This window comes from Dermacentor variabilis, chromosome 10 (genome assembly GCF_050947875.1).
Source record: "Dermacentor variabilis isolate Ectoservices chromosome 10, ASM5094787v1, whole genome shotgun sequence".
Lineage (NCBI taxonomy): Eukaryota > Metazoa > Arthropoda > Arachnida > Ixodida > Ixodidae > Dermacentor > Dermacentor variabilis.
Genome location: NC_134577.1, coordinates 108,355,795 through 108,379,211, shown reverse-complemented (window position 1 = coordinate 108,379,211; position 23,417 = coordinate 108,355,795). Strand labels below are relative to the sequence as shown.

The 23,417-nt window shown below is 49.4% G+C and overlaps 1 protein-coding gene and 1 pseudogene across 1 annotated transcript; one reads left to right on the top strand and one right to left on the bottom strand.

Moving 5' to 3' along the window:
* The first annotated feature begins 378 nt into the window (after positions 1 to 378).
* LOC142559369 (uncharacterized) lies at positions 379 to 20,933 on the top strand. Its single transcript, XM_075670975.1, has 4 exons — positions 379 to 718; positions 18,986 to 19,282; positions 19,446 to 20,069; positions 20,896 to 20,933. The coding sequence occupies exons 1-4, from the start codon at positions 379 to 381 to the stop codon at positions 20,931 to 20,933; spliced, it is 1,299 nt and encodes a 432-aa protein (XP_075527090.1).
* A 233-nt stretch (positions 20,934 to 21,166) lies between these two features.
* LOC142559368 (uncharacterized) lies at positions 21,167 to 23,145 on the bottom strand (annotated as a pseudogene).
* Between the last annotated feature and the right edge of the window lie 272 nt (positions 23,146 to 23,417).

Sequence of the window (23,417 nt, the reverse complement as noted above, 5' to 3'; positions counted from 1 at the left end):
TCTGCTTCCATAGCGGCGAACAAGGTCACATTACCCGTTTCTGCCCCCATGCAGACGCTGGAGCCGGCCTTTTCCACCTGCCACTTCTCTGCACTTAGACGACCAGCGCTCCCCGAACAGTGATCATCTGTCACCTCATCAAGCAGCTTCACCACGTCGTCGCTGGCAGTCCCCATTACTTGTGCGTCAAACATCCCCAAGCTGCCAGTTTCACCACTGAAGTGAGCAGGGGTGGTCGCCATACTAGTCCGCACCGGGGAAACTAACCGCAGCGACCTCCAAGAGAAGGTTGCCCTCTGTGGAGACGCCAGAAATACCCCCCACGCTCCCCACGAACACGATATGACGACGACAAACATTAGCGCCGACGCAGACGGCATGACGACGACGAATGCTCACGCCGACGACGCTGCCCGTGCCGATCTCCACATTCTGGTGGATGGACATTACGTCACCGCATTTTTTCACACTGGCGCAGACTTCTCGATTATGCGGCAAGAGCTGGCTGACCGCATAAGGACAGTGAAGATGCTTTCGACACGGCCCCACATAAGAAGTGGCGGGATTCAGCTACTGACACCAACATGTGCCGCCCAAATTCACATCGGTGATTCCGGCTTCGTTACCACCTCCGTCATTCCCCTCGACGGCTGCAAGGGACTCATCTTGGGGATGGATTTCCTGCGAGACAACGGCACAGTCAAAAAGATTCCGGGACGTATGCTGACGTTTTCTGCCAGCCCATATGGCAACACGATCAATGATGGACAACATGAGTGCTCGCGAATCGCCGACGATGCGATCATTCAGCCGCGATCCTGCTGCCTTGTCTTTGCATCTTGCAAGAAGCCCTACTACTGCGAGGTGAACGCGGAGAAAATTGTTGCCCTATTGCTCACGCAAGGCGTTTCAGGTGGTAGAGTCGTACTCGAGAAGAATCACGTGCATGCGGAAATGTATCTCAGGAAATTCAGCGACGAACACCGTCACATCCAGAAGGGTACCGCAATTGCATATTGTGATGACATCACCCAAGTAACGAATTGTTTCGCTCTACAAGAAACGAACGTACCGCCCTCGCCACCTTTGTCGGTCGACGCCAGCTCCGCTCTGTCGCCTTTGGAGTGGCAACGCCTATTGGAGCTGATAAAACTGTTCGAAGATTGGTTTTCGACTGCGTGAAAGGTCAAAGAAGCACCACTGACCAATTACCGTATCATCACGCATGATAATACTCGGCCGATTCGACAAAACCCCTACCGTGTAGCTCCAAAAGAACGTGTAGAGATTCAAAAACATCTGAAGAAGATGCTCCAAGATAGTGTGATACAGCCTTCGAAAAGTGCCTGGGCGTCACCCGCGGTATTAGACAAACAGATAGATGGCAGTTTGCGATTCTGCATCGATTACCGCAAATTAAACCAGGTCATGAAGAAAGACATCTACCCACTGCCACGCATCGACGATTCGCTTGCAAGGCTGCGGCATGTCCGTTATTTTTCATCAATGTACCGCCGAAGCAGGTATTAACAGATCGAAGTCGATGAGACAGATCGTGAGAAAACTGTAATGCAGTGATTTCGGCTTGTTGGTATGGCATCGTGGGGCTTATAGCGCGTGAAAAGACAAGGGCGAAAGAAAGACGTGACACACACAGACACATAGCGCCTGTGTGTGACACGCCTTCCTTTCGTCCTCGTATTTTCGCTTGCTATAAGCTTCACGGTGAGAAAACTGCCTTCATGGACCCCGATGGTCTTTATGAATTTTAGGTCTTTCCTTTCGGTTTGTGCTCAGTGCCTGCAATTTTTGTCGTCTAATGGACACCATACTATCTGGTCTGAAGCGGCAAACATGCTTACTCTATCTAGACGACTTCATTATGTTCTCAGCTACATTTGAGGAGCACTGTTTCGGTTACTCACTGTTCTCGAAGCCATACGCTCGGCTGGCCTGACGTTCAAGCCCAAAAAATGCCATCTTGGTTTAAGTGAACTGTGCTTTCTTGGCCACGTCGTCAGTCCCGAGGCTGTACGACCTGACCCAGACAAAGTAGGGGCTGTGGCAAAGTTCTCCACAAAATCTGACAAGAAGGCCATGAGACGCTTCTTGGGGATGTGCACCTATTACCAACGCTGTATCGCGAAATTTTCATGTATTGCTGCGCCATTAACACGCCTGACATGCGACGATGTTCTCATTTTGTGTGTGGGGGCGGGGGGGAGGATGAGCAGGTACGATTTAGCGAACGGCGCTAACACGTGCAAACGCCTCCTGTTCTTGCGCACTTCGACCAGGATGCGCCCACAACGCTTCGCACGGATGCGAGCAATGTTGGTCAGCATGTTATACTGGTGCAGTGGCAAGAGGGATCCCAAAAAGTAATCGCCTACGCTAGCCGAACCCTCTCTCGCACGGAGGAAAACTACTTGACTACCCAGAAGGAATGCCTCGCCGTGGTGTTTGCGGTTATCAAATTTCGCCCGTAATTGTACGACCGTTTACTCAAGGATGTCAGCGATCACCATTCTCTTTGCTGGCTGACTAACCTGAAAGATCCATCTGGCCGTTTGGTGCGCTGGGGTTTCAAGTTTCAGGAGTTAGACGTGATCATAATTTACAGATCAGAGAACAGGCGCACCAACGCCGACTAACCTCAAAGATCCATCTGCCCGTCTGGCGCGCTGGAGTCCCAGGCTTTACGAGTTCGACGTAACCATTATTTAGAGATCAGGGAAGAGGCATACCTACGTCGACTACCTCTTGCGGTCACCTGTCGAGTCCGCAGTTACTGATGACGTGGACCTGGACGCTGCATTTTTGGGCGTTCTCGATGCCGTAAGTTCTTCACAGGAGCTGCACCACGACCTAGAATTGCTCCCACTAATTAATTTTTTGGAAAGCCGAAGCAAATACGCTGCGCGACTTCATGCCAGGTGACTGCCGTCGTTTCGTCTCCGGAACGGTGTTCTCTATAAGAACAACTTTTCTGGCAGTGGCAGCACGTAGCTGAATGTCATACCGGCATCACTTTTAAAAGAAATACTAAACGCACGCCACGATGAAAGCACTGCAGATCATCTAGACTACACAAGAACATTGTCCCTACTCAGATGCAACTACTACTGGCCAAAGCTACCCGCTGCTGTAAACCACCAAGTGCGAACATGTGCCAACTGCCAAAGACACAAAGCACCTCCCTGTAAGCCTGCAGGTCCCTTACATCCGGTCGAGGTACCAGGCAGCCATTCCCCCAAGGTAGAATGGATTTCCTTGGCCCCTTTCCCACTTCTATAGCTGGCAACAGATGGATTATTGTTGTCGCTGATTACCTGACGTGTTGTGTGGAGGCGAAAGCTACCCAGCCAGGCGCAGCAGCCCTTAGAACACATCGCCCTTAAGCACGGCACCCCAAAAGTCGTCTTCACAGACAGTAGAACTACTTACACTGCCAGACCGCTTCACTCGGTTCTAGGACTCAGTGGTACAAGTCACCGGAAAACAACCGCATATGATCCCCAGATGAACGGACCAACCGAGCGTCTTAACAAGACCCTCGCAGACTTATTTAAAGGTATGTTGTCGTATCACATAAGAACTAGGATCAGATTTTGCCTTACATTACCTTCTCCTACAACACTGCTCGACAAGAAACCACGTGAATGACACCGTTCAGCTTGGTCCACGGTCGCTAGCCATGACAACGCTGGATGCCATGCTGCTGCACGAGTGTGACGACATACCTACTGACGTTGACGAATTTACCCAGCACCGAAGAAGCCAGACAGTTTGCCCGTATACGTATCTGAATTCAGCAAGACCAAGATGCGAACCGATACGAGCTTTCACATAGGTCCGTTTTCTACACTCGCGGCGACAAAGTATGGGTCTGAATACCCATACGCCAGCGTGGACATTCCGAAAAAGTCCAACGACTGTAAAAAGGCCGTACAGATTGATCCGCCGTCTGAGCGACGTGAATTACGAGGCCGTTGCGGACGGTGACAATAGTTCCAGGCGCCTGAAACACTTACCTGAAGTGCTGTATGGGGTACGAATTAATGTGGTACCTGTAGAACTAACTTTTCATTTTTGTGTTTTGTTTTCCTGCTTCTCTGGGTGTTTAACTCTGCCATTATACACCGCCCTGGTACCCTTAAATTGCGCATCGGACGCAAATGCCTTGCTTTTACTGCGTTGAAGAAGAGGACAACGCGAGTGTGCATGAGTGTATTTGTCATTTGTCAAGGCGCCGTGGGGAAGAAGTCATGGTTGCGCTAATAATTAAAATCGTGAACTGTTGCTGTGCCTCCTGCTGTACGACCCCTTTTTGACGTTGCGACAATACTCTCTTGGCAAGTATTTCAACATTTCGGCCGCGCCGATGTCGTTTTTAGTTTTGCAATTGAGAGAAAGTTTGCACCTGGCACACACTTATATTTCTCAAAAGCTTTCCATGAGATAAATGTCAAATATATAGAAAACTTTAGGCTGCTAAGGCATAAAATGTCTAATTGCATATTTATTTGTGTTCATGTAGCAGATAATTGGGAGTGTGCATCTCTGAAACATAACAGTCGACAATGCGAAAATTAGGTATTGCTTGCCTCTGGGAAGTATGTTTGATACGCTACTATTTAAAATGTTATTATTGACTAAGTTGCACTGAGTTGTCTTGTAAAATATATATTGTGCAATGATAGGAATTTGTTTCTTATTTAGGCAATAAGTGCTGAAGACACGTTCGAAACAATGCCTGATGTATTGGTCAAATACTTAGTATACTTCAGTGATGGGCGACTTCTACAATGCAACAACACAACGGCACCACGACCCTGAGCCCACACCTAGTGCTCCAGAAATTAAGCAACTAGAGATACTGGGTTGCGCGTAGAAGGCGCAACGATGACGGCATGACCAGAGTCTGATCACGCCGCTGGAATGACGACGGTGGAACGGCCACTACGGCATCATGATGGCAGCGTGGCATCAGACGCATGGTGATTGTATGACGACAATGGTCGCGAAGACAGCAATGCATCAGTTGAATCATCATAAAGACGATGCAGCGAACATGACGGTATCAGAACAAGAAGCACACGCCTATTGGCCGAACATGTTAGACAACTTGAGCCAATGTGTCGGCACAGTAGGCGCGATGATGACGGCATCACGAAAGTCAGATCACAAAGCTGGAATGGCTACGATGGAATGACCTCGACATCATGGCATCATTGCCTAATGTCGGCGTAAGGGGATATATATATATATATATATATATATATATATATATATATATATATATATATATATTGTAGTGGGTAACATGCATGTGGCGCTGTGCGAACTGCCACCGCTGCGGCGCGAGACCCGAGCTCGGGCTGCTGATACGAACGGCTAAGACTCCCGATCAAGAGCGACTTGCGATCCCTCGTACGAGCTGCAATAAACCCCCTTTCATTTGGTGGAGGTGCGGGGTAGACCTCGGAAAATGGAACTCCGAAGCCGGACGCTACCGACTGCTACGACCATGCCTGACGAAACCACCCAGGAAGATGCACCACAGCCTCCGGCGGTCATCGTTTCCGGTGTGTTGCGCCAGCGTGATCCTGCCATCTTTAGCGGCACCGATGATCATGACGTGGAGGATTGGTTGTCATCTTACGAACGGGTGAGCCAGCATAACAAGTGGGACGACGTTACCAAGTTGCACAACGTGTTGTTTTACTTAACTGGCGTCGCGAACCTCTGGTTCCGAAACCACGAACACGATTTCGGAACATGGAGCACATTCAAAACAAGTTTCGCTGAAGTGTTCGGGCGCCCCGCTGTGCGCAAGCTTCGCGCAGAGCAACGCTTACGGGGGCGGGCGCAACATCACGGTGAAACTTTCACAAGTTACATCGAAGATGTCATTGACCTGTGTAAGCGCGTGAATCCGTCAATGTCAGAACAGGACAAGATCAAACACATCATGAAAGGCATTGATGAGGACGCCTTTCAGATGTTGTTAGCGAAGGATCCGCGTACCGTGGCCGAAGTTATCAATTTGTGCCAAAGTTTTGACGAGCTACGGAAACAACGCATCTTAGCTCGGCGCCCACCGCCTACGGAAGATTCGTTAGCAGCATTAATTATTGGCGACAACCACACAACTTTGCTGACGCAAATAAAAGAATTTGTGCGCGAGGAGGTCGCACGACAGCTCTCGATTTTGCCGACCACGGAGAAGCCTTCTCAATGTTTGGCTCTAGCGCTCCGACAGATAATTCAAGAGCAAGTGACCGAAGCTCTTCCACCTCCGTGTCAGCCGGCTCCAGTGGCCGCGCCTCTGACGTATGCTGAAGCCGTTGCACGGGCGCCTGGTCTACAGAGGTTCTCTCCTCCGCCTTCAGCGCCTCGCCCGCCGATGTTCTCTGCTCCGCCTTCGCCTCGCCAGCCGGCGGATCCCTTTTCCAGTGCACAGCAGCAGGGTCCAAATCCTTGGCGCACTGCTGACAACCGCCCAATATGCTATGCCTGCGGTACCTCGGGTCATGTAGTGCGCTTCTGCCGCCGGCGCTTGCCGGCCTTCGTGGGCACCCCGCGACGACCCAGCTCCGACTTCCGACCTTTCCGTATGCCTTCACGACCACCACCGGAAGTCTACGCTGCTGATGACATACCGGCACCGCAGTCACAGCTCTACGGCACTCGTCGCTCGCCTTCCCCTCGTCGGCGCTCACTCTCACCCATGCGTCGCAGACCCAGTGCCAGTACTACTGACGCGGAAAACTGATTTCCGCAGTTCCTGAGGCACGAACTGCGTCATCGTCGGAACATCAAAGTCCTCGTTTTTCCCCCACTAACGTCATTGAAGTGTGCGTTGATGGCATCAAATCCCTTGCGCTCGTCGATACAGGTGCTGCTGTGTCCGTGATTAGTGAGAAGCTTTGTCGTGCATTGCGGAAAGTGACCATGAAGCCTTCGGTTCCATTGCTTAGAACAGCCAGTGCGCAACAAGTACAGCCAGTCGCTATGTGCACTGCCAGAGTGCTGATTCGAGACATTTTGTATTCCATTGATTTCTTTGTGTTAACTTGTTGCTCCCACGATGTCATTCTCGGTTGGGATTTTCTGTCGCGCCATCATGCCGTCATCGACTGTGCACGTGCTGAGGTTCAGTTCTCCGTTCTGTGCGATTTGCCATCTCGCGACTTTCAAGTTCACAATCTTAGCAGGATCTGTGTAGCTTCAGATACTGACCTTCCTCCTCACAGTGCTGTATTTGTCCCTCTTTCATGCGCATCGCCTGCCGAAGCGACGGTCATGTTTACACCCGCTGCCGTCTTCATTCGCCGCCAGCCTATATTGTTGCCTTTCGCCCTCCTCACGGTTCACCATGGTGCTGCAGAAATACTGATTTCTAACCCAAATTCGTGCACTTTGGCTTTGCACTGTGGCGAGACTATTGGCACCATCGAGTCTGTGGACGCTGACGCTATTGTGCACTTCTCCATGGCCGACGACGTCGATACTGCCAACTTAACAGCACTGACGCCCCATGTGCCATCTAACCGAGTCCCACCGGATGTTTTTTGTCGCTCCATTGCCGATGACCTCGAGCCGGCACAACGTGAGCGGCTAATTACTCTTTTAAATGAGTTTCACGCGTCTTTTGACTGGAACCAAGCATCGTTAGGCCGCACAAGTACCGTCTCTCACCACATTGATACGGGACACCACGCACCATTACGCCAGCGTCCGCACCGCGTGTCATCCACCGAGCGTCGTGTCATCACCGCGCAAGTTGAAGACATGCTTGACCGTGGTGTTATCAAGCCATCCTGCAGCCCTTGGTCATCGCCCGTAGTACTCGTTAAGAAAAAAGATGGCTCGATTCGTTTCTGTGTGGACTATCGTCGCCTCAACAAGATTACACGAAAGGATGTCTATCCTCTACCGCGCATAGATGACGCCCTGGATTGTCTACATGGTGCTGAATTCTTTTCTTCTTTGGACTTGCGATCGGGCTATTGGCAAGTGCCAGTGGATGAATCCGACCGCTCGAAAACAGCTTTCATTAAGCCTGATGGCCTGTATGAGTTTACGGTAATGCCATTCGGCCTCTGCAATGCGCCAGCGACATTCGAAAGAATGATGGACAATGTTCTGCGAGGCCTCAAATGGAAGACGTGCCTGTGTTATTTAGACGACGTGGTAGTTTTCTCCCCTGATTTCACCTCTCACCTCTCTCGTCTACGCGACGTCCTTACTTGTCTTGCCACCGCCGGCCTTCAACTTAACTTGAAAAAGTGCCGCTTCGGCGCCCGCCAGCTGACCATACTTGGCCATGTCGTTTCCAAAGACGGCGTCCTTCCCGACCCTGACAAACTTCGTGCTGTCGCAGAATTTCCGCGGCCGACTACACTGAAAGAGCTCCGAAGTTTTATCGGCCTTTGCTCGTATTTTTGACGCTTTGTACGCAATTTTGCCTGCATCATCGCTCCTCTGACGAAGCTCCTGGCTGGCCCAGGTGACCTTCGCGATTGGACTCCGGCATGTGACCAAGCCTTCACCACTTTGTGTCGTCTGCTTACCTCACCACCTGTTCTACGCCACTATGACCCGACTGCACCGACCGAAGTTCATACGGACGCTAGTGGCCTTGGTCTTGGAGCCGTCCTTGCGCAACGCAAGCCTGGCTTTCCGGAATATGTGGTTGCATATGCTTGTCGGGCCCTCACGAAGGCAGAAACCAATTATTCTGTCACAGAAAAAGAATGTTTGGCTATAGTTTGGGCGTTACACAAATTTCGCCCTTACTTGTATGGCCATCCGTTCGATTTTGTGACAGACCACCACGCGCTCTGCTGGCTTGCGTCACTGAAGGACCCGTCAGGCCGTCTTGGACGTTGGGCTCTTCGGCTCCAAGAATTTGACATTCGCGTCATCTATTGATCCGGGCGCCAACATTCTGATGCCGATGCACTCTCCCGATCGCCCTTGAGATCCGACGAAACGCCACCCTCCCCCGTAGAGTGCCCGGTTGCTACACTTGCTGTTACTGACATGCCGTCTGAACAGAGGAAAGATCCGTGGATTGTGTCTCTCATTGACATTCTTCACAGTTCTTCGACGGCTACATGCCCTCGAGCCCTTCGTCGCCAAGCCATCCATTTCGTGCTACGGGACGCCATCTTGTACCGTCGAAACTATCAGCCGGATGGTCGCAAATGGCTGCTAGTCATCCCTCGCCATTTGCGCTCCGACATATGCACGTATTTCCACGCCGACCCCCAACAAGCTCATGCTGGCGTCCTGAAAACCTACGAGCGGCTCCGTCAGCGCTACTACTGGCGCGGCATGTATTCTTATGTACGCAAATACATTCGGTCATGTGTAGCCTGTCAGCGACGCAAGACATCTCCTCATACGACTGGCCCTCTGCAACCTTTGCCGTGTCCTGCACGTCCTTTTGATCGGATTGGCATTGACCTCTATGGGCCTCTTCCATCCACTGCTAAAGGAAATCGCTGGATAATTGTTGCAGTAGAAAACCTCACAAGATATGCCGAAACTGCTGCACTTGCTTCGGCTGCTGCTCGCGACGTCGCCGCATTCATGTTACGGCATTTCATCTTACGGCATGGCGCACCGCGAGAACTGCTCAGCGACCGAGGCCGTGTCTTCTTATCCGAAGTTATTAATGAGCTACTCGCCGCTTGCCGCACTCTTCACCGCACCTCTACGGCGTATCACCCACAGACTAACGGTCTCACGGAACGGTTCAACCGCACTCTGGGTGACATGCTCACCATGTATGTTGCGTCTGATCATTCCAATTGGGACGATGTCCTCCCTTTTGTGACGTACGCGTATAACACCGCCGTTCAGGCTACCACAGGCTTCTCCCCATTTTTCCTTCTTTATGGACGTGAACCTTCCACTACCCTCGACACCGTGCTACCATATCATCCGCATGCCTCTGAATTCACCCCTCTTTCCGAAGTTGCTCGCCATGCTGAAGAGTGCCGCCAACTGGCTCGCTCGTTTACGTCGGATACCCAAGGTATCCACAAAGATCGACGCGACAACGGGCAGCCCACACAGTCCTTCGCCGTGGACTCTCACGTCTGGCTTCAGCTGCCCTTCCAATCCCCTGGCCTTAGCCCAAAGCTTGCTCCGAAATATCAGGGTCCGTACCGGATCGTCGCGTGTACATCGCCGGTGAATTATGTGGTCGAACCGGTGACGCCATCTTCGGACAAACGCCGCCGTGGCCGCGAGACGGTTCACGTCAGTCGCCTGAAGCCGTACCACGACCCCCTTATCGTGTCATCACCTTAGGTCGCCAGGATGGCTCCTCTTCGCCGTGGGGGCAATTGTAGTGGGTCACATGCATGTGGCGCTGTGCGAACTGCCACCGCTGCGGCGCGAGACCCGAGCTCGGGCTGCTGATACGAACGGCTAGGACTCGCGATCAAGAGCGACTTGCGATCCCTCGTACGAGCTGCAATAAACCCCTTTTCAATATATATATATATATATATATATATATATATATATATATATATATATATATATATATATATATCGTCTGTCTCTCCACAAAACGGCTGTAGTAGACAAGGAATGCACATCGCATTAAATTGTTACGCGTAACATAAACCCTTATCAACCCTCATCGGTCGTTTTCATACTTATGGAAAATGATCCGAACCTTAAACACCCTCATCAGTTGTTATCAACCTGGATGTCCAGCGAAGCTGTTCTATAACTACTACGACCATTGCTGAAGGGGATAATTAATGTTTTATTCATTGTTCCGATGGTTGTTTTCAGCTTGTATTTTATGAAAACGTACGATGTTCTCTGTATTGTATGGATGATTCAATGAATGTATGTCCTATTCGCTTCACTTTGCTGAGCGCTTGTAGCCTCTGCTATACGTGTGAATTTTTCGCGTGTTTCAGTAGGTAGCAGGTATTGTTTAGGGGCATGAGCCATTACGTTGCCCTTAGGTGACGGACGGACAAATTTCTCCCTAGGTATGCATTCAAACGCTTAAGCACTTAAGAAGGAGGTGCGCAGGTAATGTAATGCATAATGCACAGTGACGGCACTAGGCACGTGACTTCATGTTGCAAAATTTGTTGCTTTCATCGCTCAGTGTGACAATCATCTCTGAAAAACGTATATGTTCAAATGAAAGAAACACACAACGCACAAAATAAAGGTAATTATTACAGCTTGTCTACGCCCATTGCTATATGCAAAAGTAAAATATTTTGTTACTCATGAGTCATCTTCAGCGGATATCAGTATGTATCAAGACCGGTCACAATGCAACGTGACGTCTAGACTAATTGAAATTTAAGATGGCGGTACACCTAACTTGGTCTGAAATAGCAGCAGTATTTTCGAGATCCTACACGTATATATGTTAGCTCGATGGTGTTTCTTGTTGCACTAACGCTCGTGCGATAAATGTGCAATTTAAGTCGAATTAAATTGAACAATATGTTTGTGAAGGAGAAATTGAATAGACTAGGGAATATAAAAGAAAGGCTTGTGTTTTGTAGTAGGTTTACTGTATAAAGCACAGACATCTCGGGCGTTATAAATAAAGCTATTCAAAATGTTTCTGTTCCATTTCCGCATTCATCCCTCCGCGATTGGTGAGCAATTTTCTGGGCCACCTCAATTTCGTTTGTCTCTCACGCGACGTCACAAAAAGAGCCAAAACTTCTAATCTGATATGACGCGTACACAACTATCATTAATAATTAGATCAAACAAAGGAAATTAATTATTTCTGATTCAACACCTTTCTTGCCATTATTCTTCCTCTGTAGTGCAGAACCTATTGCACTGAGCCGATTTCGCCTTTCTGTCATGCAGCGTCAATAAACTGCAAAGACTCATCATGACAAAGTGACATGTGCGCATTGAAAGTACCATTATTATGCCGAACAAAACTGTACTTTTCTTCGGAATAGCCAGGGACGGTCTCGTTCCGTAACAAATAGAATATGTCTGGCTGCCGATCACTCGGACACTGGCTAGTGATAGCTTGCGGGAAGAAAGAATTTATTTACATATAACAAAATTTTTTGGATGGCAGTACAGAGTTGTAAAGCTTTCCGGCCCGTTTCCGAAATCGCTTTGCCAACTCTTCTTTGCTGAGGATCGAATTTAGCGATGTTAGATTTAGGTGCACGTTAAAGGACCTCAGGTGGTCTAAATTTCCGGAGTGCTCCACTACGGCGAACCTCATAATGAGGAAGTGGTTTAGGCACGAAAAATCCCATAATTTCTTTCATTTAGCGGTATACCGCTGCATGGCGCTGCAATTTAGAACCAGCCGCCGCAAGCTAAGCAAAGGTAAACGGGCCAATCGCGGGCTCCGTCGCCACCCTCCTTATCCGGTTATGTAATTTCCCTGCACTAACTCGGCCCCACTGATACCGTCTCTACTGCTGCGTGCTCCTCGCCTATTGTCAACGTATTTGTCAAGGAAAAGATGCCAAGATAGGCAATGCTATTTGTATTGGAACCAAAGAGCTGTTGCGAGACCACCACTACAATTGCAATTTTGTCATATCTGCTTGTGCGCGCATTTGTCTTTCCTTCCGAGCAGAAATGTGCATACGTTTTCGAAGTTGCCTCCGAACGTTTCTCTTCCTGTCACACTGACTCTGTCGCCCAAAGTCGCTTTGTATGCTGACACGTGTACTTTTTTATCTTTATCGGGTGGCCACCTTTTACAGGCTAAGAATTGTTATGGCACAGCACAGGAGGCGCCTACATGTATCCGAAGTTTCTGGAATGTTATCGAGGGTTCTATCCGCTGTCTGTTGTTACCGAACCTTGTGTAATCTGATTTCATATATGCGGACGGGAATGGTGTAGAACTTTTTGTAAGACAAGGAAGCACCAACGATTTCTGTGGAACCTTCGATGACGGATGTATTATTGCCGACGCGCTTGACCCGCTAATCAGACTTTCGACGATCGCCGACTGTGTTCGCTAGTCTAGCTGTTCTTTGACTGTAACCTGCTTTTGAGGGTGCAGGTTCGTCCAACAAAACGCTACTTTTGTCACAGTTTCGCTGCCTTCTTCATCGTTACGGCAAAGTAATATCTGATGGACGTGCTAGTGTGTTTGTCTACCAAACGCCCCCGCAAAGCCGTGATTCAAGCTGGAACATGCAAGACAGCCCAAGCGTCGCCCCGGATAATTGAAGAAGCCTTAAAGTACAAAACGTATCCCCGGAGCATGGTCTCCCACCCAAGCCGACCAGGAAGAACGTCGCCAAGTTAAGAACAATGGCAGCTTCAGCATCCTCCATCGTGTTTCAGCAACAAAGGGAGCGACGTGCCTTTTTGTGGAGCTTAGGCGAATGATCCACAAACATGGCTCGAGACTTTTGAAAAGATTTCAGCCTTCAACAACTTTACCTCTGAGGATACGCTGCGCCATGTATAATTTTCTTTGGAAGAAGCCACGAGGAAATGGCTCAAATGTCGAGGGTCCACACTTACAACCTGGGAGTTGTTCTGCAGTAACTTCCTGGGGCCCTTCATAGGCGTTGTTCATAGGCCGAAGTTCTATTCCCAGCCCGAGTGCAGCTACCAAACGAGAACGTTGCCATGTTTACAAAAAAAATGAGCCGTGTATTCCACCACGCCAACCCTGAAATGTCCGAGAAGAAAGTTCGAATACTCATGCGTGGTGTAAAGCAAGAACTTTTCTCAGGAATGATACGAGACCCACCGAATACTGTCGAAGAGTTTCTTCGCGAATCCATCAACATCGAGAAAACTAGAAATGCGGAGCCGCTAATTCAAGCACCGCACAATCCCAGCAAACCATGCCTAAGGTCAATCATTGGGCACCAACTATCTACGTGAGAACATCAGAGCGGTCGCGCGCGAGGAATTTCAGAGGTTGTTCCAAAGATCCCAGCCACAGCTTGCCTCGATCGCTGCATTCGTGAGAGAAGAAATGCAGTTGCTATTGGCACTTCCTGAAGCTCAGATGGAATTGCCAGAGGCCCAGCCTGAAGCGATGCCATATGCCGCCATCGCCTACCGTCAAATTAACCCTCCGCGCCCACACCAGGCCGTTGTAACGAGGCAGTTCCGCCGTCCGCCGCCGCTGCTGCCAGGTCGCCCACCCGTCTTCCAGCGAAACTACCTGATGAAGACAGACGTCTCATGCTCTGCTGACCGCCGTGCGCTCTGTTACCACTGCGGAGAAGCGGGTCACTTCTACCGCCGGTGCCCATACCGGGAGATGGGACTTCGAGGGTTCATTGCTATCTCGCCGCGACAACAGCTTGGCGAGCGACCTCGCGATATCACCGACTACCGTACCGCCACTGATCAGAGTTCTCGACGATGGTACCATTCGCCGTCACCTGGCCGCTACTTGTCGCCGCAACGCCAACCATAGACTGGCCCAGCCCTGTGCCGGTCTGTGAGCCCATATCCAAAAAACTAAAAGCAGCGACTGCTGGAGTTGCACTTGCTGTTTGTCGAACTGACGAAGATCGTCCGCCGCCGACTAAGACACCAAAAAAAACGTTCTGGACGATATATGAAAGAGACGCCGCCATCCCGATGAAGCCGAGAAGGAAAGAACACGCCGACAAATGAAGACCTGACGACACGAAGTTTCAGCCACACGTCAACACGTCGCAGCCATCATCCGACGCCGAGACCTAACTGCAACCGAGTACAAAGTACAACCGACCTCGACGTGCATCTCGATGGCCATGTAGTTACCGCCTTGGCGGACACAGGAGCCGACTACTCCGTGATGAGTGGGCTCCTTGGCACGCAGTTGAAGAAAGCTAAGACTACATGCGAAGGTGGTCAAATCCGGACAGCTGAAGGACACCTAAGCAAGCCAAGTCGAATCTGCACGACGAGTATTTCGGCTCATAACCAGACCTACCCTGCCATCTTCGTTATCCTCAAACATTGTTCACGAAACGTCATTGTCGGCTTGGACTTCCTGAACTAGCATGGCGCAGTCGTCTAGCTGAAGTCGGTAACACTGTCGGAACATCAAGCGATACCACAGGAGAGCTGTCGTAGTTAGTACGCCTTGAATGTGCTCGAAGATCAAGCGAGCATCCCTCCTCGCCTCTGAAATGTTATTTCCGTCGGCACCAAAACACCCGCAGAGGTAGAAGGCTTCATCGAGCGCGACTAATGTCTACTGCTCAACTGTGAAATCTATGTCGCAAGATAGATCACTCGACTGCACGGAAGGAATGCTAAAATGATGCTGACAAACTTCAGCCAGGAATTCAAGCATATGAACACGGGCAGTAAAATCGCGTCCATCTATGAAATTGTGGCAACCAGCAATGCATTTGTCCTCTCGGAGTCTGCCTCATCTACTCCGGCGACCATAGCTCCCGAACAAGATTTCAACATAAATACAATTCTCCCCACGATTAATAGAAATACTGTCGCAGAATCACTAACGCGGCCGCCGTCCACGCCCCCTGCTGCTGAACGGTGTCGGTAATTTGGGCGACACGTGCCCAACTTACCAGGGTCGGGTGCACCGTGTACGCCATGCAGGAATGACCTGCTGCGAAATGCAGAAAACTGCTAAGACGAATTGAACGAAGCTCATCACTGCTAGCTCATCACTGCTGGCAAGTTAAGAACTTGATCCTTGACACGATTCTTTTATTGTAGAAATGCTGGCGCAGAATCCAAAACGCCTCCGCCATCTAGCCTCCTGGTGCTGAACGGCGTCAGTAATTTTGCCTGCACGTGTCTAACTAAGCAGGATCCGGTGCGCCGTGCAGGCGGCGCAGAAAATATCCAGAGCAGAATGCAGAAAACGACTCAGGTTATGTAAACCAAGCACGTCACTGCTCCAAAGTGAAGACTTTGACGCTTGACACGGTGAGTTTTTAGTGGACATTCCGGCGCAGAATCCGAAACACGTCCGCCGTCCAGCCCTCTGGTGCTCAACGACGTCGGTAATTAAGCCTGCACGTGTCCAACTAACCAGGATCCGGTGCGCCGTGCACGCGGCACCGAAAATGTCTGGAAAAAATTGTGGAAAACGGCTCAGATGACGTAAACGAAGCTCGTCACTGCTGCCAAGCGAACACGTTGAGGCTTGAAATGATGCGTTCAATAGAAATACTGGCGCAGAATCACAAACGCGGCCGCCGCCCACGCTCCAGTAGTGCTGGATGGTGTCGGTGATTTTGCCTAAACATGTCCAACTAACAACGATTAGGTGCGCCGTGCACGCGGCGCAGAAAATATCTGGAGCAAAATGTAGAAAACCACTCCTATGAAGCAAACGAAGCTCGTCACTGCTGCCAAGTGATGATGGTTGGCGGTTTGACACGATGCTTCTTTATTGGAAATACTGGCAAAGAATCAGAAACGCGGCCGCTGTCCACGCCCCCTGATGCTGATCGGTGTCGGTAATTGGGCCGACACGTGTCCAACTAACCCGGATCGGGCGCAACGTGCACGCCATGGAGGAATGATCTGCAGCAATATCCAGAAAAGGGCTAAGACGGAGTGAACGAAGCTCATAACTGCTGGTAAGCTAAGACGCTGAGGCTTCACAGGATGTTTTTGTATTGTATAAATACTGACTAATAATCACAAATATGGCTGCCGTGCACGCCCCCTTGTGCTTCATGGTGTCGTTGATTTTGCCTGCACGTGTCCAACTAACCAGGATCGGGTACTCCGTGCACGCCTCGCCGTAAAACTCTGCAGAAAACATCAAAAAGCGGCTCAGCTGATGTAAACCAAGCACGTCACTGCTGCCAAGTGAGGACTCTGAGGCTCGGCATGATGCTCTTATAGTAGAAAAACTAAAACTTCCGCAGAATAGCAAACGCGGCCGCCGTCCACGCCCGCTGATGCTGCACGGTGTAGTCGATTATTCGGACACATGTCCATCCAACCAAGGACCGGATGCGTCGTGAGTGCCGCGCAGGAATTATCTCCAGTGAAATGTCCAACACCATTGAGACAAAGTGAAAGAAGCTCATCACCTTTGCCAAGTGAACACATTGCCCTATTGCAAAAACCAGCGCCACTGGGACCCAGTGCGCCGGATTATGGGCACAGTGCAGCGCGCTGGACGCTGGGGCGCTGGGCAGGCGCTGGGCAGGCGCTGGGAAGGCGCGGCGTACTGGGAGGCACTGGCTACTCGTGCGAAAAACAGCTCTAGCGCGTTAAATATGCGGTGCCTGGACACCGTATATATTTTTTTTGAATACAGAAAGCAAGAAAGAGCGCTTTAGTGCAATAAAAAATCGAAAAAAAAACGAAAAAATAAAACTGCTCCAACAAGCATTCGAACGTCCGACCTGCAGATCCCAAGCCCGTCACTTTACCACTAAGCCACAACATCACACGGAAATGCGCGGATAATTCGCGCATGTCAAAGCCGAGAAGCAGTTTGTTCCGCAGAGCTACGTCTCGTACAGACATGGTTGATGCGCTATCGCCCAGCAACTAAAACTCACGTCTCTACCAGAAAGAAAAAGTTGCTGTCCGTATTCAGCAGTATGTTTGGAAGTGCCACGCCATCGATTTTCACTTACGATTGCTATTTTAATTTCGAAAAGAAGTCATAAATGAACCGCCGACCAGGGATGGTGTATGGCCTGTTACTGCCGATTTCGATAGCCATTTCTTGTTCTTCACGCAAAGGATATGCACCGTTTCCTTAGTTCAGTGATGCCTTTCAGTCAAGACGCATGTCTAGTCATAGATCTTCGTCAGAGAAGCGCGGGCTAGTGCTGGGAGCCTTAGGCGATAGCACACATACCTGTGTTTATGACGCGTCACATCTGCGGTCACCGCTTCTTGTGCTGGCACTGTAGACATGAAAAAATTGTTTATTTAAGAACATCGATGCGAAAGCTGAAATATAGAGTGATTTATCCGTGTTAGATTTCTTGATTCCTGCGCCTAGACACGCCAAGAGGACGGACTCGGCGGATTCGCTAGGCCTAAGCTTCGGTGGGGAGCGATTTCGGCGCGGGTAGTTAAAATAGCAATCACAAGCGAAAATCGATGGTGTGGCACTTCCAAGCATACTGCTGAATACGGACAGCAACTTTTTATTTCTGGTACAGGCGTGAGTTCTAGTTGCTGGGCGATAGCGCATCAACCACGTATGTACGAGACGTATCCCTGCGAAACAAACTGCTTCTCGGCTTTGACATGGCAAATTATCCGCGTATTTCCCGCTGATGGCGTGGCGTATAGTGGTAAAATGACGGGCTTGGGATCTGTAGGTCGGACGTTCGAATCCTTGTCGGAGCAGTTTTATTTTTTACGTTCTTTTTTCTTTTTTTTCTTGCACTAAAGCGATCTTTCTTGCTTTCTGTATTGAAAAAAATATATACAGTGTCCAGGCACCGTATATTTAACGCGCTAGAGCTGTTTTTCGCACGAGTAGCCAGTGCCTCCCAGTACGCCGCGCCTTCCCAGAGCCCCAGCGTCCAGCGCGCTGTACTGGGCCCATAATCCGGCGCACTGGGTCCCAGTGGCGCTGGTTTTTGCAATACATGGCTTCCACTGACGTCACTTCCGCAGACGCCAAGTTTGTTTTCCGGCATACTGGAGCACCACGCCGAACGCCGGCTGCGCTGTCAACGCTGTGAGTCGTATGCGAATGGAAAAGCTTTGCCATGGCTATTTGCGCAGTTGTAGGGTGTGCTAATCGCAGCAAAAGCAGCTCGAGAAAGGAGTCTTCAAACACAAACCTTTTTCGCCTTGCGAAAGTTGTAGAACGGCAAGGTGAACGAACGAAAACGCTTAGCTCGAAGCGACGCAGCCTGTGGCTTGCGCGTATCAAGCGTGCCGATCTCAAAGGCGATCTACCAAACATCCGACTGTGCGGCGCTCACTTCGTAACAAGTAAGCCTGCACTTTTATTACATGTAAGGCGTAGCCAGTGTGCTAGACTCACATTTGCTTGCATTTGTAGGGAGACCAGCCAAGCTCTGGGAAGAGGCAAGCCCGGACTGGGCCCCAACACTTTTGCTAGGCTACAGAGCAAAGCATGAAGGCAGTGCACGCTACGAGCGTGCTGCGAGGCGACGGTTCAAGCTGGCGACTACCGAGGTTGACGCGGAGACCGCAGCTATGGCTGGAACTTCTGGACTCGCCGCAACGCCACCCGAAAACCTGTGCGGCGGCGACGACGACGGCGACGCACACGCAGACGACAGCCCATCACTGCCGCGAGCTGAATGTGAAGGCCAGGCTGCAGAAAATGAGTCAGGTCAGTATCTCCATTACTTTGTTTTTGTTTCTTTGAAAAGTAGGAAAAGCAGATCTCGTTTACTCTGGATCTTTGTTTGGTTTGTTTACATATCCACTATGAAATGTTTACATGCTGGTGTACCGGTCTGCTTTGATCCCTAAGTTTGCATTGTTCATTTCAGGAGTTGCTGTACAGGCGGAGATGACCATGGCAGACATTGCAGCATTGGAGCAACAGTGCAATGAACTAAATGATCATCTCTATGCCCTGCGTGCCCACATTGACCAGCTGGAGTGGACTGAAGCAGCATTCAGGAAGAACAAGGCCAAGGTCCTGTATTACACAGGAATGGCAAAGTTCGATATATTAAATGGCTTATTTAAACTTGTGGAGTGCTATGTCCAACATGGTGTGAACAATAGCCTGTCAAAGTTTCAGGAGTTTGTCCTCTTTCTAATGAAGCTGAAGTTGAATTTGCAGAATGCTGATCTTGGCTTTAGATTTAGAGTTTCAGAGGCAACAGTGTCACGCATTTTTCGTAAGTGGCTGTACGTTGCAGACTGTCGGCTGAAGCCATACATTTCATGGCCAGACCGGGTCACACTGCAGCAGACAATGCCCCAGTCTTTCTTCGATTCTTTTGGAGGTAACGTGGCCACAGTCATTGACCGTTTTGAAATAAAAATAGAACGGCCATCTTCATACGAGGCAGGAAGCGAGACATGGTCGCAATACAAGCAGAGCAACACTGCAAAATTTCTGATCGGCATCGCTCCTCAGGGCGTCGTCACCTTCATTTCAGAGGGTTGGGGGGGGGGCGCTGCAGTGATAAGCATATCACGGAACATTGTGGAATTTTAGATAACTTGCGCCCTGATGATGTTGTGCTTGCTGACCGAGGATTTAATGTCTCCGAGAGTGTTGGGTTCTATTGTGCACGTTTGCATGTTCCAGCCTACACTAAAGGCAAAAAACAACTGTCAGCAGAAGAAGTCCAGAGTACCAGAAAACTTGCCAACGTTCGCATTCATGTGGAGCGAGTTATTGGCCTCATAAGAAATAAGTTTACCATATTGAAATGCACTCTCCCCATTGAGTACGTTACCCGCCGAGAAGGTGATCACGCTCCGCCACTGGACAAAATTGTCACTGTATGCTGCGCTTTATCCAATCTTTGCCCATCAATTGTTGCCGAGCTGAAGGAAGCCAGTGGTGAAGTGGCCTTGCATACCTCACAGCCTTATTAGTGTGCGAGGCTTTCATAAATCTTTGCTCGTACCATGCTATTCATTACTATGTCTTTTATTTTCATGGAGTTTTTTCACTGGAACAATCTCACTTCTATCAACCTGTATGCCTAAGGTAGAACATTTCTGATGAATGAAAAAATCACTACATTACTCTGCAGTGCTACAATCTTGCATGTGCTTTGCTCTGTGTGGAGCAGAGAGCAAAATGCCCCAGTAAATAAAATATGTTTGATTTGTAGGTTGTACATTTGTTTATTTACTCATTGAATTGGTTGGTACCTAAACCATCATTGAATTGATTACTGTTCATTCAAGGAACTTTTCCAAAACAATACAGCATGAATTTCAAGTGAACTAGCTCTCTTTATCTTGCTTGCATAGTGGACAATGCCACTTCTTTGCCTTTGGTGCCCGTGTGATCCCCACACATGAGAAATGAAACCATTTAATTGTGCATGACGGGTTGTCGCATGCAATCATTTTCCCCGTCTCTGGTCCTTGACAGAAGCAGTAAACTTCTGCTGGTGGCAGTTCCTTTTGTGGGGCTCCCTGCTTTCGGGTGAAGAACTTGCTGAAGAGCTCGGGAAGAATTGCTCTGATGAAAAATTCCTTTGCATTTGCAAACACCAGGTCGCAGAACTCTTTGTCTCTTCTAATTCTGTGCACATGAAAAAGGTCTGGAGCCCAAACAATGAAATCACTATAGCTAACCTTACATATTGTCATCTGGGCTTGCACTTGGTAAAAATACTCATGCTGCTTAGGAAGCTGCAGAACTCCATTAATGTCCATCAAACACGACCTAGCCTCGATGAATGAGGAGCCATCACGCAGCAAATAGGGGCATTTCACTTCGGCTACACCTCTCCCATAGCACGAGCATGAAATCAGAGCGTCTGGTGTTGCTCCGGCAAATGGATATGATTCACTTAAGGGAAGTCCAGACCTGAAGCACTTGAAATCTTTGTGCTTCTTCTTCTGATGATCTTCATATGTCTTCAGCGCATCTCGTTCATGTTCTAAACCCCATGCCATGGCAGGAGTCTTTAGTATAGATTTTTCTAGGTAACATATTGATTTCAGTAATGATAGGCTAGGATTATCTATGGCTGTTCGGCAGACTGTTTTCATAACAGAGGCTGTCACCCTACCCGCTCGGTAAAGGTGCCAGTCTGGTGAATTGCTCTGGTTTTTTGTTTTTGATTCAATGAACTTCACTGCTTCATCAGTGACGTGAAGTGTGCTCATAAATTTGTTGGCCTTGTCAATGAGAGTGTCGAGTCCATCTGGCAAAACATCATCTGTGTACAAATCTCGAAGGTGTACTTGCTGTTTGGGCACTGGTTCCTTGAAGGCAGCAGAATGGTGAGACATGGAAAAAAAATGCTGGAACAACACCAGTTCTCTTGCATATACTGTGCAGGTCTTCCATCTCTGCTAGTGAAACTGGTGGCACATCAATTCTGGGTACTGTCGCTTTCTTGTTTGTAGGAGTGCCCTCAATCCTATCAGCAAGCTGTCGTTTTTTCCCTTTGGCAGATGCAAAATTGATTTCTTTCAATCTTTTGAATTGAGCCTTTTCCACATAGGTAGGGAGCCAAATGTTGTCTTTTTGAGTGCAGCTAACAGAATTCCTCATCCTTACACCTGTGTCGACAGCAAACAAACAGGCACCGACATGTGAGCAGGCTTCTCCCACACCAGCCATACAGGTGCAGTGCGCAGTCAGCACGGCACCACCGTCTTTGCAAAGAATCCATACTTTCAGCGGACGTTCGCCCAGTCGTTACGAGTGGTTCACCTGCAAGGCCAATCAAAAGAAGATTAAACTGTTGACATCAAAACATACATCATGCACACAATGCATAGATATCCAAAACTGCATGGCAAGCACACAAACACTGCATTCTTATCAGCAAAGCCAATAAAGAAAAAATTCAACACTGTAGATGAAAACATACATCATGCAAACAATGTAGGCGTCCAAAAAATGCATGGCAAGCACACACACACTGCGTTCTTCCCTGCAAAGCCAATAAAGGAAAACTTATTGATATCGAAGCATACACGAATGCAGACATATAAAAAAAAGCGTGGCAAACACATATTGCAATTCCTAGCCATAAAACACTCGCGCTAACAGCTGCCTTCTTTGATGATATTTACACATCAGCACGCGAAACTCTGCTTCTGAGCGACTGTAAAGGGACAGTGTCAGTTCACCATGGATTAGCCAGGGAATGCCTCCGAGTGTTGTACACAAAATGCAGGACTAAACAGGCGTCAACTTACCTCTCCTAGTAGGAGCACTTTTTAGCCTTGCAGCCGCTTCGCCGACAGAGTTTTCACCCAACCGCTTGTGAAATAGTTGTGGGATTCAAGCGATTTATAAGCCTTCATTTCCTCCAGAGTCGTGAAATTTGAAGAGAAAACCAGGTAGTTGACAATATCTCCGTGTGAGACCTCGGGGAAAGCGCTGACGTCCATCGTCGTATCAGCACCCGGCCGCAAAGTGTAGGGGTCCACATCGTCGCACAGTTTTACTTTTTCTTGGTATCGCTCACGCGCCGAACCGATCAGTCCGGCGTAATATGCCTCGTTAAACGCAGGTTTACTGTAAACGGGCGGCATTTCTCGCGTGGAGTGTTGACATCCGACGCAGTGAGACAGCAGCTGAACAGTGCACACGACCGGTCACCACAGGAACCACAAGCGAAAACAACAAATGCCGAGCGCGCGGGGCTCCAGCATGGCGTTGCGCTGCGGCGCGAGCGGATGTGACGTCACGTGCAAGCCATGTATAGGGTGAGGTTTCACACGATGCTTTTTAGTAGAAATATTGCCGCATAATCAAAAACGCGGCCGCCGGCCACGCCCCCTTGAGTTTCGCGGTGTCGGTAATT

What these genes read in the sequence shown, in the direction of transcription:
- LOC142559369 (XM_075670975.1), top strand. Translation starts at nt 379, where the DNA reads ATGACGACGACGAATGCTCACGCCGACGACGCTGCCCGTGCCGATCTC. An exon ending in AGTCAAAAAGATTCCGGGAC is followed by an intron (nt 719 to 18,985) that starts GTATGCTGACGT and finishes TTGCATTTGTAG; the next exon opens with GGAGACCAGCCAAGCTCTGG. An exon ending in CGTCACCTTCATTTCAGAGG is followed by an intron (nt 20,070 to 20,895) that starts GTTGGGGGGGGG and finishes TTGCTTGCATAG; the next exon opens with TGGACAATGCCACTTCTTTG.